The sequence below is a fragment of the Desmodus rotundus genome, chromosome 4 (genome assembly GCF_022682495.2).
Source record: "Desmodus rotundus isolate HL8 chromosome 4, HLdesRot8A.1, whole genome shotgun sequence".
Classification (NCBI taxonomy): domain Eukaryota; kingdom Metazoa; phylum Chordata; class Mammalia; order Chiroptera; family Phyllostomidae; genus Desmodus; species Desmodus rotundus.
Window position 1 is genome coordinate 74473040 of NC_071390.1, and position 16098 is coordinate 74489137.

The window sequence follows — 16098 nt, forward strand, 5'->3', positions numbered from 1 at the left end:
CTCTGTTGGAATCCACAGAGAATAACAGTAAAAAGTAAATTAGTAAGCAAGTTACTCCTTGTTTTTTCAATTGAGGTTTTTAAAGGGGGAGGGGGGGACTATCCCAACATTGGGCACAACTAACTAGGTAATAGATTTCCTACAGAAATATTTATTATTGAGAAAAAGACATGAGTACTTATTTTCCTGATAAAAATTTAATAGACCTCAAACATTTAGAACTTTCTGTCAAAATCATTTCAGTTTTAAGAAGGAAAGCAAAACAAGCTCAACAATCACACTTAAAATAGATGGAATTGCATTATATCTATCAGAAACTCTGAAGAAGAAATCACCTGGAAAAAAAAAAGCACTAGACCCTTTGATTCATTTTCTTCATATACAGTCCTTCTTGGCATGGCTATGTCATACCCTCTGCCTAAGGTATTTTAATCAATCACATAAAACCTAACCATAAGTTTCAAATTTTTAAAGATCTATACAAGGTCCATTCATGGTATGATCCAATTACACAGCAACTACCACAATAGGTAGTTAATATTTGTAGGTGAATGAAAAAGTGACTTTCCAAAGAGTGCATTAGTAGCCTATTTCTATATATGATATTATAGTACATTTGTGTTAGAAGAAACTATGTAATACAAGGGCTCCTAGACAAGGGGGTATGCAGAACATTTGTATTTGGGACTTCAAGCAAGCACAACTTTAAGAATTTTATATGATTACGGAGATTAGAAAATACTCAACATTCAAACACATATTGAGCACCTGCTATGACCTAGGCTCTTCTTTGGGTGCAGGGGATAGATAATATGGCAGTGACCGATTAGGTGATTTCTAAATATGTCATGCATCACCCAAAGTAATAAATTTTATATCAAGTAGGAAAATAATCACTTTTTTACCTAATTTAATACCTATTTCTGACTTTGCTTTCTATAGTAATTTTAACTCCTGATATTTTATCTTAAAAAAATTTAGACATTGAATGAACTTCACAGTGCACATGCCCACATAACCAGAACCAAGATTCTACCATTAACATCTTATTATTTTTACTTTTTGCTTTAATCATGTACTCAGCCTTCCATCTTATTTTTTAATGTATTTCAAAGTAAAATGCAGACTTCAATACATTTCCACCTAAATACTTTGCCTTACATGTACCATTAACTAGAATTCAATATTTTAGAGTTTTATATCTCTGAGGTAAAATTTACATACAATGAAACATCTATTATCTTAAGTATGGATCTTTAAAACAATACAAATAATACTTGTCTATTTGATAATCCTAGAGGGTGCATATCTGTAATCAGATAAAATTAGGAACTTTTTGACCTGGCTCTTGTTTGCTTTTTCAGCTCCATCTCTCATCATCCTTCCCCTCACATTGCTGTTTTTGTTGGTAAAAGTGGTCAAATCTGACAATTACACACAGTTCAATTTCATAGTGGCACCATAATGGATGTTGTCCCCCACACATGTAATCTTTTCATATGGACATGCATTAGCTCATGTGTCCTCTCACTACCTGAAAGGCAAACCTCCTTCTCCCTACTCTTTATGCATCCCTTTAGACTAGCTCAGACTTTTTACTCCTTCCTCCAACCCAACCCCATCCCAGATAAGTATGGTTAAGAGTCCCATCCTATGTGTTCTTACAGCACCTAACTTAATCATAATACTCATTGCTGTGTATTGCAACTATCAATTTACTTGTCTGCCTTCCTCACCAGGTTGTGAACTCCTTGAGGCCTGCCTGTACTTAACTCCTGGCACAGCACCTGGTACTTACTAGGAACTCAAATGCCTGCTGAATGATTATCATCATCATCACCACTAACACAGAGCACCTTCCTAAAGCCTCTCTCACCTTTTAAAATATACTTTTGTTGTTCTTGTGAAAAACGGAAGTAGACAACCACTGACAAGTATTACTTCTGTCATACTTTGTCAACAAGAAAAATATTTAGTGAGACAACAGCACATCACTTTCTAAAAGTAGCCTTATCTCTGTGAACTTTAGCTTCCTCATTAGCAAAATGTTTGTAAGAATTACAAGTCACCATACAAAATTATTAGTTAACATTTAAAGTGTACAGACTCTAATAATTTTTCATATAGTAATGTACTTAATCCTTATAACATCTTGTACTATTTTTAGTCAGTCTCATTTTATGGAGGCATAGAGAGACTAAATAACTTGTCTACAAATCCAGAACTAGTAAGATGGAACTGGGGTACAAACCCAGACAGTCTCTTAGTCGCTCAAGACATGCTCTTAATCACCACACTATGTTATCAAGTAACTCAAGAACTTATATAAATATCTGGCAGGCTACATCTGAAAAACTGAATGCGGATTCATGGGTAGACAATCCAGGTCAGGACACCACGGTAGGAAACTGGGGAATCCATGAACGACTGGAATACAGCAAGTACTGAATACAGGTGAAACAAACTTGCAAACAACACTCAGATTCTGAATTCAAAAGAGAATTTTTTCTAGAGAATTTTCTCTAGTGTCATACTCTCTAGACCTTTTCATTACTAACTGTACTGCCTCTCTATTCTCAACTTCAAGTATCCACCTCCCATTACTCTTTGATTTCAACAAATCTTTGACTCAAGTGACTTTAACCCACTAACCATACCATCCTTTTTCACTGTACCTCGTATCTGCCCCCATCATGTCCTCCTTCCTTTCACCCACCTTAGATTTCATAGCTCACCACTATCATCACTCTCTTGACAACACCCTCAATTTTCTTATCCTTCTCCTCCTCTTTTGTCCTCGCCTGGCAAAAGTCCAACTGGGTAAATTCAACTCTTCTGGAAGCTAACCTGAATTGGGCCCTTAATGGTGCCTGGCAATATCGCCACATTTCCCTAATGCATTCACTTCTATATTGATAAACAGCTGACTTACTACCTTTTCCTAGAACCTCCTCACCCTACCTTTTTTCTAGAATCTTTTCCTCCATCTTCACTCTGTGATGACTTTGCTATATACATCGTAAACAAAATTAGTATGATAAAAATATCTATATTGTCCCTCACATCTATGAACATACTACTATCAGTAAACTCTACCTTCTCTTCTGTTACTGGATGAGCTATTTGTGCTCCTACTTAATCCTACTTCTGAATCCAAACCTCTCTTCATCACTGGTGAATGCTACAAGATAGATTTTACCCCAATATAAGCAGCATTTTTTAACAATTAGAGCTGCCCCCCCCCAAAAAAAAAGAAAAAAGAAGAAAATATAAAGTAAAGGCCACTTGAGTATAAGATCTCTTTGAGAAAAGGGATTTCTGTAACTTGGGAGTCCCAATAATCACTTAATACCTTCTAAGCTCTGAGATTCTACGGTTTTAGAAAATACAAAATTGAAAAATATCCTTCTATAAGTTAACAGTATTAACTGGGTTGCACCTTTTTTCTCACCCTAGTACCGTATTTTTCAACTGTAAGATGCACATTCCCCCAAAATTTGGGAGGAAAATGGGGGTGTGTCTTATAGTCTGAATGTAGCTTACCTGGCTTGCTTGGGGGGGCGGGGGGCAGCAGTGGAGCAGGGTTTTTCATCTTCTTCTATTTTCCTCCTCTAAAACCTAGGTGCGTCTTGTGGTCTGGTGCATCTTATAGTCCGAAAAATACAGTAACTCACATTAAATTCCCCAAGGGTTTCTCTGCTGACTACAAGGTTAAGTCTTGGGGGGAGGAATAACAATGGAATAGAAGAATGATAAACTGCTGTTATCTACTACTGTTTAGAAACCTGCCTAACCATCTTATTTTCATTCTCACACTGATGTATTTCTAAACTGCCACCTCATAAACTCTCCCAGGAGTATCTAATAGAAATGCATCTTCCAATAACAGCATAGTACAATACTATAATTCTTCTAACAATACCATTCACAATGTACTATATATAAATTAGAGCATAGAATTCAAGAAAATACTAGTTGTAGTCAACTCTTTTGTTAACTAATTACTGAAGAAAGTTGTTTAAATAAGAAAAAAGGACATTAAGATGAAAAAAAAAAAGTATGTTGGGTAAAGGGGGAAGATCACAAAGAAAATTTTACTTATTACTGGGACAAATTAGCAAGTTAAATATATTTACCTTTAACAATCTTCTTTGCACAGTCATTATAAACTTGCTCTTGAGATGTGTTTGATTGGAACACCCGATCAAAAGCATAAGGCTTGGTCTGAAAAACAGAAACAAAGCTTTCAACATCACAAATTAAGGGTGAATGGATTTCTAAGATCCTTCAAAGGTATCACTGTATATATAACCTTCACAATAGGATACCTAAAATACAAAATAATCATGACTCCAGAAAAAGTCCCTAACATATGGAATGTTAGGGATCCCTACTCCTTAGGTCTTAGTGAAAGAGAGAAGGGAAGGGGGAGGGGAAGGGGAAGGGGGAAGGGAGGAAGAAAGAACACACAAAAACAAAACCATATTTTTTAATGCACAATCTTCCTCCTCAAAGCTTAGGAGAACAGTAAGAATGAAGCAGACGTTCCTAAAGGCCACAGAAAGTCATTCCCAATCACCCTTGCCTTTGACACCTTCCACTAGATAGGCTGGAAAGCCAACCCCGTTAGTCTACTCTCCTTGTAACTACTGGCCGAATGACCCAGTTCTGGATACTATGAAGTGATGGTCTGCTGGGAGGTCTTAGAGAAGGGTTTTGTTTTCCTGATAAAAAGGACCAACTCAGGTGAGGCTGCCCTTTCTCCTTTCTGGAATAAATGTCTGGAGTTGTAACATCCATCTTGGAAACATGACAAAAATGATGATGAAAAATCAGTAACTAAGGAAGACAAAGAATAACAGAGTCAATAAATAGTAGCAATTAAGAGTTTATATCTAGAATTTTTATAAGAAAAATAACCTCTTATTTATTTAAAGCACTATTTGTTGTTTGTTTTCCCTATGCAGCTGAAAGCATTCCCGATGGATCTACTAAGAGGACCAACTCTGGTGTAAACTGAAAGTAGACATCCCAATGTCTAATTATTCTTTGGCTAAGGCATATATAAAAGTGTCCTTTTATTAAAATGGCATTGTCACATTAATATGTAAACCTACAGGTGTGGCTAAAAAAAGAGCAAATCTATTGTTTTACTGATTATGTAAGATGTATTCATGATTAACAATTCTGGAAACAAACACAAGTACATTCAAAATAGCAATCACAATGTTTTTTCTCAAGATGGCAACAGAGTAGGTAGAGGCTATACTTATGTCCTTCCAGGACCAAACCAGAATTACAGCCAAATTATAAAACAATCATCCAGAATAGCCAACTGAAGAACAGCTGAAGAGGGGTCTTATAGCCAAGGATTTATTGAAGCTATATGGAGACTGGTAGTAAGGGTGGAGACGTGAAATGGGCTGGCACTGCTCTCACAGGCAATGGCTTAGGTTCTGAAGGAATGTCTTGGATGCAGGGGGTGCCCCCTGAGAATTGTGGGGTCTAAACCCCAGGCCGGGCTCCCTAGTCCAGAGCACTAGATCTGGGAAGAGGTACCCACATAACATCTGGCTATGTAAAGAAGCAATGTTTCTTCTGTCTGCCAGGGAAAGATGGGAGTCTGCTGGAGACAAAAGTACATAAAAAGTCAATATACAAAATTTCATTCGCAGCCAAGCAGACTAGAGTCACCTGAGGGGAGTCTGAGGTTTGTGGCTCTGGGGAGGGAGCTGGCAGGACAGCTGCCAGGATCCCTGTGCTGAGTCATTCTTTATACCGCAAATGCCATCTTTCTTGGGTGGAGCAATCCCCTCCGTGTGACACCAGCCTAGGCAAATGTAATTGCCCCATCCTCTATAGACTCCCTCTCATACCAGCCTGCAGACCTTATGCCCCACAGAGGCATCAGCTGCCTTGGCCAGGTGTAGAGGTCTGGGCAGACTCAGGGGGTGTCAGTGAATGAGTTGTCTGGCTTTGGGGCAGGGTTCATGCCCCCTACTTCCCTGTAAACCTTACTGGTGCTTCTCCCACAAGGGATATCCAACAGAACCACCCTTCCATCCTTCCAGCTTCTAGCAGGCCCAACCTCCAGGCCCCGCCCTACTGAGGGCAAAATCCAAGACAGACAGTCTGCATGGCTCTGCCGAGGGGACCACACCCACCATCTTCCAGAGGCCTGACTGGAACCACCTCCTCATGGGAGATCATCTAGCCCCATCCTCCCAACTACACCAGAGGCTCTTTCAGCGAATGAGTCTACCAGGCAACCAACAGGTGGAGGCAGATCTTGGGGTGCCTTGAAACTTTTGCTGACCTGCCTCCCAGGCCAGGTGCTGAAAATAGCTGGCCTTTATTTGCAGCCTGGTCTTTTCTGCAAGCATCAAAGCTAAGCAGAGGCAGCCACAAATGATGGATCACTTGTAGCTCCAAACAGGTTGCCAGGGGCCAGTCACAAAAGCATCTGACATTGGTCACCCAAGAAAGAATGGGAGCCACAGCATATCTAATACACAGGGACAACACAGAGAGGCAGATAAAATGGGGATACAAAGAAACAGGCCCCAAACAAAAGAGAACTCTCTAGAGCAAGAGTTAAATGAAATAAAGGCAAACAATTTATCAGATATACAATTCAAAGTTATGGTTATAAGGATGCTCAACAGCATGAAAAAGGACACAAACCATTAAAAAAAAGTCAGAAACGAAGAACACAGTATCTGACATCAAGACAAGGTAGGAAAAAAATGCCCAATCAGAGCAGCAAAAGGAAAAAAGAATGAGAAAAAAAAAGAATAGTTTAAGGCAGGGGTACCCAATCCCCAGGATGGGTACTGGTTGATAGCCTATTAGGAACTGGGCCAGGAAAGAAGCTCACCTGAGCTCCACCTCCTTCTACACAACTGGTCCCTGATGCCTGCCAGTTTAAGGGACACCTGGGACAACACAGAGCATATCAATATCTGCAAAAATAAGGGTACCAGGAGAGGAGAGAGAGCAAAGGGTTGAAAAACTATCTGAAGATACAGTGACCAAAAGCTTCCCTGACATAGTGGAAAAAAACCCCAACAACAACAGACACACATCTCCAAGAAACACAGGAACCCCAAACAAGATGAAACCAAACAGGTCCACACCAATACACATCCTAATTAAAACAGCAAAGGTTAAAGATGAAGACAGAATCTTAAAAGCAGCAAGACAATAAATATATACCTTTCACTAGTCACTTTATATGCAAATGGTTTAAATGCTCTATCAAAACACATGGGGTATAGCCCTGACCAGTGTGGCTCAGTCAGTTGGGCATTGTCCTGCAAAGTGCAAGGTTGCTGGTTCAGTTCCAGGTAAGGGTATGTGCCTGGGTTGTGGGTTCAGCCCTGGTCAAGGAACCTAGGAGAAGCAAGCAATTGATGTTTGTCTCTCATCTTGATGTTTAGTAATTTTTGCATGGCAAAGTAAACCAGCAACAAACCTGTGCACCAAATGGGAGAGCAGATATATCACGGATAAAGGCTTAATATCCAAAATTTATAAGGAAGGTATAAAACACACACACACACACACAAATCCAAATAAGAAACAAGCAAAGGACCTGAATAGGCACTTCTCTAATAGACACATGAAGAGATGCTCAAAGTAACTAGTCATCAGAGAAACGAAAATTAAAACCACAATGAGCTATCACCTTACCCCTGTCAGAATGGCCATCATCAATAAATCAACAAACAACAAATGTTGGCAAGGATGGAGAAAAGAGAACCCTTGTATACTGTTGGTGGGAATGCAGACTGGTGCAGCCACTGTGAAAAGCCGTATGGAGGTATCTCAGAAAATTAAAGCTGGAATTGCCTTATGATCCAGCAATTCCACTTCTGGGAATATATCCAAAGAAACTCAAAACACTAATTTGAAAGTACATATGCACTACTACTTACAATAGCCAAGATGAGTGGATGAAAAGCTGTGGTATATTTATTTACACGATGCAATACTACTCAGCCATAAAAATGAAGGAAACTTTACCTTTTGCGACAGCATGAATGGATCTTGGAGAGTATTATGTTAAATGAGATAAGCCAGTCAGAAAAAGACAAGTACCATATGATTTCCCTCATATGTAGAATCTAATGAACAAAATAAAGAAATTGGAGACAGACTTATGGATACAGAGAACACGGTGATAGCTGTCAGAGTTGGGGGCCTGGTAAGAAGCCCCCAACTGGTATGAAGGAATTAAACAAAATAAAGAAGAAAGACTGATGTATACAGACAACAGTATGGTGATTACCAGAGCAGGGGGAACGAGGGTAGGCAGAAGGGTAAAAGGGAGATAATTGGTAATAGAAAGAGACTTCACTCCAGATGGAAAACAAACAATACAATATACAGATGATGTACTATAGAACTGTATACCTAAAACCTATATAATATTATTAGTATCACCCCAGTAAATTATAAAAAGTAACAATCACTACTCAAGAGAGAAACCATGCTATATTTTCTATGCAAAAAGAAAACAACTCTTCCTCTTCACTTATCCAGCAAACATTTAGCACCTATAAGGTATCAGATATAATAGGTGAGTAACAATTTTATAAATGAGATTTAGTTAGTACAGGCTTTCATATTCAAAGAACAACAGAGAGGAGAACCAAGATGGAGGCGTAGGTAGACACACTGTGCCTCCTCGCACAACCAGAACTGACAGAAAATCGAACGGCAAGGAAGTCCGACACCAAGGATATAAAAAATAATCATTCATCCAGACCGGTAGGAGGGGCGGAGATGGGCAGCTGGGGCGGAGACGACTCGTGTGGCCGAGGCGGGACCAAAACTGCCAGAGTGTGGGACGAACGGGGCTGGCAGTCTGACCACTAGCAGACCCTGCGGCCCCACATTTGCGCAGATAAACCGAGAGGGCCGGACTCAGAGTGGCAGAGAAGGGGGCAGGCAGAGCTGCGGGTAGCACCCCGTGGCCTCACATTCGCGCACAGACAAACCGGACAAACTGCGGGGAGCAAAGCAGACCGCGCAACCCAGGGCTCCAGCGTGGGGAAATAAAGCCTCAAACCTCTGATTGAAAGCGCCCGTGGGGGTTAGGGCGGCAGCAGGAGAGACTCCCAGCCTCACAGGAGAGGTTGTTGGACAGACCCACAGGGGCTTAGGGCGTACACAAGCCCACCCACTGGGGAACCAGCACCAGAGGGCCCCAGTTTGATTGTGGGTAGCGGAGGGAGTGATTGAAATCCGGCAGAGAGTAGAGTAAGCGCCATTGCTCCCTCTCGGCCCCTCTCCCACGTACAGCATCACAACGCAGCAATCAGCATTACCCCGCCCCTGTGAACACGTAAGGCTCCTCCCCTTTAAGTAACAGCCACGCCAAGACCAAAAAAAAAAAAAAAAAAAAAAAAAAAGGCCCAAATGACAGAACACTTCAAAGCTCCAGAAAAAATACAACTAAGCGAGGAAGAGATAGCCAACCTATCGGATGCACAGTTCAAAACACTGGTTATCAAGACGCTCACAGAATTGGTTGAATTTGTTCAAAAACCAGATGAAAAAATGAAGCCTATGCTAAGAGAAACAAAGGAAACTGTACAGGGAACCAATAGTGATGCGAAGGAAACTGGGACTCAAATCAATGGTGTGGACCAGAAGGAAGAAAGAAACATCCAACCAGAAAAAAATGAAGAAACAAGAATTCGGAAAAATGAGGAGAGGATTAAGAACCTAAAGGACATCTTTAAACGTTCCAACATCCGAATTATAGGGGTGCCAGGAGAAGAGGAAGAAAAAAAAATTGAAAACTTATTTGAATGAATAATGAAGGAGAACTTCCCTCATCTGGCAAAGGAAATAAGACTTCCAGGAAGTCCAGGAAGCTCAGAGAGTCCCAAAGAAGCTGGACCCAAGGAGGAACACACCAAGGCACATCATAATTACATTACCTAAGAAGAAACAGAAGGAGAGAATCTTAGAAGCAGCAAGAGAAAAGGACTTCCCATAAGACTGTCAGCTGATTTCTCCAAAGAGACCTTACAGGCAAGAAGGGGCTGGCAAGAAGTATTCCAAGTCATGAAAGGCAAGGACCTACATCCAAGATTACTGTATCCAGCAAAGCTATCATTTACAATGGAAGGGAAGATCAAGTGCTTCTCAGATAAGGTCAGGTTAAAGAAGTTCATCATCACCAAGCCCTTATTATATGAAATGTTAAGGGGAGTTACCTAAGAAAAAGAAGATCAAAAATAGGAACAGTAAAAATGACAGCAAACTCACAGTTATTAACGACCACACCTAAAACAAAAACAAGAGCAAACTAGACAAACAACTAGAACAGGAACAGAACCATAGAGATGGAGATCACATGGGGGGTTGTCAATAGGGGAGTGGGAGGGGGAGAGAGGGGGGAAAGGTACAGAGAATAAGTAACATAAATTGATAGGTGGAAAATAGACAGGGGGAGGGTAAGAATAGTGTAGGAAATGTAGAAGCCAAAGAACTTATAAGTATGACCCATGGACATGAACTATAGGGGGGGAATGTCGGAGGGAGGGGGTGGGAAAGACGGAGTGGAGTGAGGGGGGGGAATGGGACAACTGTAATAGCATAATCAATAAATATATTAAAAAAAAACAACCAAAGAATAACAGAGGGTAATAATAGAGTCTTGAATACTAAGCTAAGACGCTTTATATTAAGGTCTAATTAATACAAGTGATCCATGTTAACTGAATTGAAATGGAGACAGTCTCTAGCCTTAACTCACAACCTGGCAGAGTCTAGAAGAGATTTCAACTAGCTAAAATATACATTTAACAAAAGATGTGTTAAAAAACAGCATGAAAGTAAAATTTAAACAATGATTATTTCTAAGTTTGCTTACAAGAAACAAGTTAATCAATAGAAAACCAAAGTATGAAGACAACTGCATCCCTCCAAAATAAGTCAAATGATAAAATATTAAAAACATTTAACAGAAAGAATACCTAACTTTTAAGTTATTTCCATTTTTACATCAATAAAACAGTGCTTTTATTCCATTTAGAAAGAGACATGCTAAAAATAACTAATAATAACAAGCCCTGCCTCAAAAGTACATTATGCAGCCATTACTCTAGCAGCACCACACAGTAAATATGCAAACTACCACTACAACCTAATTAAAGTACAACTACAAACATGCAAACATAAAAATAATAAAGCTGGGACAGAGTGATTTGTTTAGAGGTTATATCATTGTTAAATAAAAAATTAAATGCTTAGTGTTAAGTTGATAAAATAGCCTCATTTTAATTCCAAAACTAAATTATAATTTTATTAAGGCAAATTTCTGATTAGAGACCTAGCCATAAAGTTACTAACTGACCTTGACTTCCTGGGATGAAAACAAGACTCATGAAACATAAAAACTATTTCTAATGGTCTATAATTAAGGCACATCTCTGAACAAATAATCTTTTAAATAAATTAAACAAAGTAAACCTCAATATTTCTTTTTTTCCCCCTTTTTTGGGACATCTACATGGGAAGGCCTGGTTCTTGGCCTTGAAATGTGTATTATGCACTCCACGTGATTCTTCAAAGACATTCCAAGTCACAAGATTCATTGACATATGACTTGGCTTCGACAGGACAAAACCGAATAGGAATGTGTGAACTGCAACCATACCTTAGATTTCTTAGGTGAAGTGATTCGTGTCTGTGTCTGCACAGACCAGGCTGAACACCAAATTAGGTTACAAAGGAGACCTATCTGGCAGGGATAACACTCTCTCTAAAATTCTCAATAGTAATCATCAGATCACATGGAATTATAGGAGATCAGATTTTCCTTAGTTTGCCACTGAACATTCCACAATTGTAAAGGCATATAATGATGGCTAATAATTTTCACTGTTAAGGTAAACAGCACCAAACACCAAATTATCATTCACTTAGAAAGGGAAATCCTACTGCGCTGAAGGCCAGGAACTGGGCAAGATAATTAGGTTTATTCTCCACCTTCAGTGAATTACATACAATGGCACCTTTTCTGGTTCTGGCAGCCTCTACAGTGTACTATGTAAGGAACAATGATTAGTAAAGATAATTAATGCAAATGTGAATGTTCCACTTTTACGATGCATAACTACAATAATAATTTTTCCTATGGATTTTTTTTTTCTGTTTTCAGCAAGTTCACATGAAGTACATAAGAAGTTTCTCTTGTCTTCCCGTTTTCAGTGGTTATCAAATTCTATTTAAAGCAGAGATTCTGCTTGTATCATTTACAGGTTTTCATAAAATAAGCTTATTTCATTCAATGCACAGCACTTCACCAAGCTCTTCATTACAAAAAACAAATCTATGAAAAATAGCCAAACAGAAAAATACAGTAAGATTACAAGATCTGTCTATCATGTGGTCGCATGATATTAAAAATAGCTGATTACATGAGTAAAATGAAAAAATTTGAACAAAATATTGGAAACTATTTAGATGAAAATCATAATCCTTAAAAAGTATTTTCTAAGCACACTAGCACTGATTATACTTCCAATTCAGTCACATAAACCAAAATGCTTATTCTCTAAATTTTGACTTACCTAGAAGACTATAAACAAACTTTTAAAATCACGTTTAAATTCTTCAATACAGCAATTCCCTCTTAAACTCTTTATTTTGAATCAGGTTCAAGATTCAATAAAACAAACAAAACAAACCAAGAGGTTTTATCTAGAGACTTTCCAATTTACTTCCCCCAGCAGCCCTTATAAATTCCCAAACAACCTTTAAAAAATAAAATAATTCACTAAAAAACTGAACAAAAAAGAGACCTCAGACTAATTAATGACATTACTATATGCAAAAGACTAGTTCCTGAAAATAATAAACTAAACCTACTACCTTACATTTCTAAAGGCTTTGTCACTCAGTTGTCATGTATTTCTGCTTACACATTTCTAAAAAACCAGACTAAAATGCTTTCCAGTTTACCTAAAGACCAACAGAACTAGTCATCATTGATTTACACAGCTCAATCATCTATCCATTATTTCTATTATCATTTAAGCTTATTTACATTACTAAGTAAACATTTACAATACATTTACAATTTACTCAGAAACCTACAATAACTTTATCCAAAGGAAAAAACCCACCAAAAATGTGTGCTTCCTGTGGTAATTACTTGGGTTTTTTTTTTTTAATTCTTTCCTCATACTTTGTCATTTCTGAGCTGCATCAGAACGTTGCCATCTAACATAATCTGCATACATTTTGTGAATCCTAAATTCTAACATCCCCCCAAAATAAATCTTGGTAATATTTACAGATTTGTGTAAACACACAAAAAAGTCTGGAGAAGACATTTTTAATACAAGTTGAAAAGAAAAACAGTTTTGATGTGTCGAACACTATTGAGCCTAAGTAATCAATCACAAAAACTCTGAGAAACAGGAGCCTCATGTTTGCCTTGCAAGCCTCCTGATGGCAGGTAAAATATATCATTCTTAAAAAAAAAAAAAGGATGACTATTTCTGTGCTTCGCTTCTTGACCTCACTATGATGTCATCGATAGCAAGTTTTTCTTGTGGACTTGTTAACAAAACTTGACCATCTCTTCACATAGAAGTAGCTGACAGTTGTAATCTAATGACTTGTTTGCCAAAAGCCTAACAAGCAATGGGCCAACATTCATTCTCTAGACCTAAACTTTGCAAACTTTCACATACAAACCCTAATGAACTTTAATCTTGTCTTACATGTCAATGATTTTAATTATCACTGTCTCATTACTATGACCCCTTTGTCTTATTTCCAAATTAAACTGCCCAAACAATAGGCTAACTATGGAATGCCATTGGAAAAAATTAACATTAATTTGCACCATCATAACAATGTAGAAAAAAGTTGTCACATGGTGTTACCAAGAAAGACTTCACTGAATTTTTAGTTACATTGTTCTGTATGCAGTATCTTAGTATCCATTTTAATCTCCTTGAACTGGGAGTGCTATTTGAAACTTAATACCAGAAATCAAACCTCAAAAAAAGCCAAAACACAACAAAAATAACCATTACATTCTGGTCTCCCTGACAATGATTCAGCCAACTCTGGTTGTTATGTTTTATACAACAAAAGAACAGTATCTCACCATCCTTGGAATCATAAAAATCAACTTTCCTAAAGCTAGATACCCACAACATTAATTACAGAAGTAGGAATCTAATACTAACATGAAGTCTAGTTTACAGGTCAATTTTTTTCTTTTTAAAAATCTTCCTTTTGTAATATTCTGATACCCACACACAAAAACTAACACTCTTACCTAGACTGTTACCTGCTAAAGCCCCGTAAGAGTGAGATTATGGGTCTTTCTGGGTACATCTTTGACCCAATCTGAAGTGGATACATCCGCTATAAGATTAAACAAAATTGAGGACTCCGGTTTTAAAAAAGAACTTAGTACTTTTTATATAGTTCTTAGTCTTTTTCAATTAAAAGGTGGGTGTATAAACATTTGAAGTACAAGTATATTTGTAGTTTTTTGGTAGTTTGTCCTCCTCTCGCGGGGAAGATATGGTTCATCATCATGTAGCTACATTTCTATAAAACAAAGTCTTTACTATTTAAGATACAGTAGTACTGGCCTGGCTGGAGTAGCTCAGTGGATTCAGCGCAGGCCTGTGAATCAGAGGCTTGCCGGTTAGATTTCCAGTCAGGGCACAAGCCCGTTTGCGGGCCAGGCACCCAGTAGGGGTCGCGCAAGGGGCAACCACACACGTTTTTATTCCTCTTTCTCCCTCCCTTTCCCCGCTCACTAAAAATAAATAAATGAAATCTTTAAAAAAAAACACACACACAGTAAGACTGCTCTCACAACTCAACGTTCATAGCTGAATTCTAATCTTACATTTTTAACAAATGGTAAATTGGGAGTAGCCCAAAACCCCAACGGCCATCAGCAACAGTAACTGCATACACACCAATAGAGGCAAACAAACTGAACTTGCTCCCCGGGGAGCTCCTCTACCGCCCCAGGTTGGGGAGTGTCCCAGACTGAGACTCGGCGCCTCCCGTCTCCCGGCACCGGAGACCCGGGTGGCGGTGATCCAGGCGCACCCGTGGAGCTGCGCAGTCTCCCTATTCTGGGATATCAGACTCCGCAGTCTCCACCAGAGAAGGTCATGGACACCACTGCTCCCTCTACATTCTGCACCCCGCCACTTCTCTGGACTCCAGGCCAGCCAGGCCTGAAGCAGCAGGACGGGAGGTGGGTGCGGGGGTAACTCACCGCTATCACGACCGTGTCTTCTCCCTGAAACTTGGCGATGTACTTATCGCCGCGGTTCACTTCAGACTCATTAAGAGGTCTGAAGCGACACATTACTTTAATGTTGCATTCCGCCGGATCCGCCATCTTCCTCGCTGCCGGGGCTGGAGGCCGGGAGCCACTCCCCGCTGCTCAGTCTTGGAAAAAGCAGGCCCGAGGTGAGAGTCTAGGGTCGCGAGGGCAGGAGAATCAGCAGTCCGCTGAGTCGCGCTGTCTCTGGCGGGGGCGGCCGGTAAACGGGGACTCAAAGCGCCGGCAGCGATCGCGTTGAGACTCACTTCCGATCCATCATGGCAGCCAAGGCGGCGGCGGCACGGAATGGAGCGGGGCGGCCGAGGTTCCTCTGTTTCCCCTCTCGCTGGCCTGCGCAGACTGTGGAGTCTGGGGAGATTCTTGAGCCCGGGAAAGTGGCCCACTCCTTTCTCCTCGAAAGAAGCAGGCGATGCCTACTGTCTCCCCACGCGGCTGCCTACTTGCGTCCCTGCCGGCTTACCGAGGACCTCCCGGCCACTCCTAAGCCCACAAACCCGCGACCCGCCGGAGGGACGGGCGGTGCGCGAGAGTACAGCGCAGGCGCCGATATCCGCGCTCCCCCGCCGACCAATCCGCGCTCGCGCCAGGCCAAGGCACTGCCCCTCAGTCCCAGTTGTCAGTTCGGAGGTCGCAGATTCAAGTTTTACTGGGTGCTTACTCCCCAAAGTTTGGTGACGCGGCCACTCCTCTCATTGCTGTCTGGCCTCAGAGTTCCGCACAGCTAGAGCAAAAACGCAGTTAGCTGT

General features: G+C 40.1%; 1 protein-coding gene across 1 annotated transcript in view; it reads right to left on the minus strand.

The window, feature by feature from the left end:
- Positions 1-15888, minus strand: part of KIF5B (kinesin family member 5B) — a 44868-nt gene extending 28980 nt beyond the window's left edge. The window contains exons 1-2 of the mRNA XM_024574748.4: positions 15281-15888; positions 4137-4224 (exon numbers count right to left, since the gene is read on the minus strand). Of these exons, the coding sequence (XP_024430516.1) occupies positions 4137-4224; positions 15281-15406 (214 nt within the window). The 5' untranslated portion in view covers positions 15407-15888. The remainder of the gene's footprint in view (positions 1-4136; positions 4225-15280) is intronic.
- Between the last annotated feature and the right edge of the window lie 210 nt (positions 15889-16098).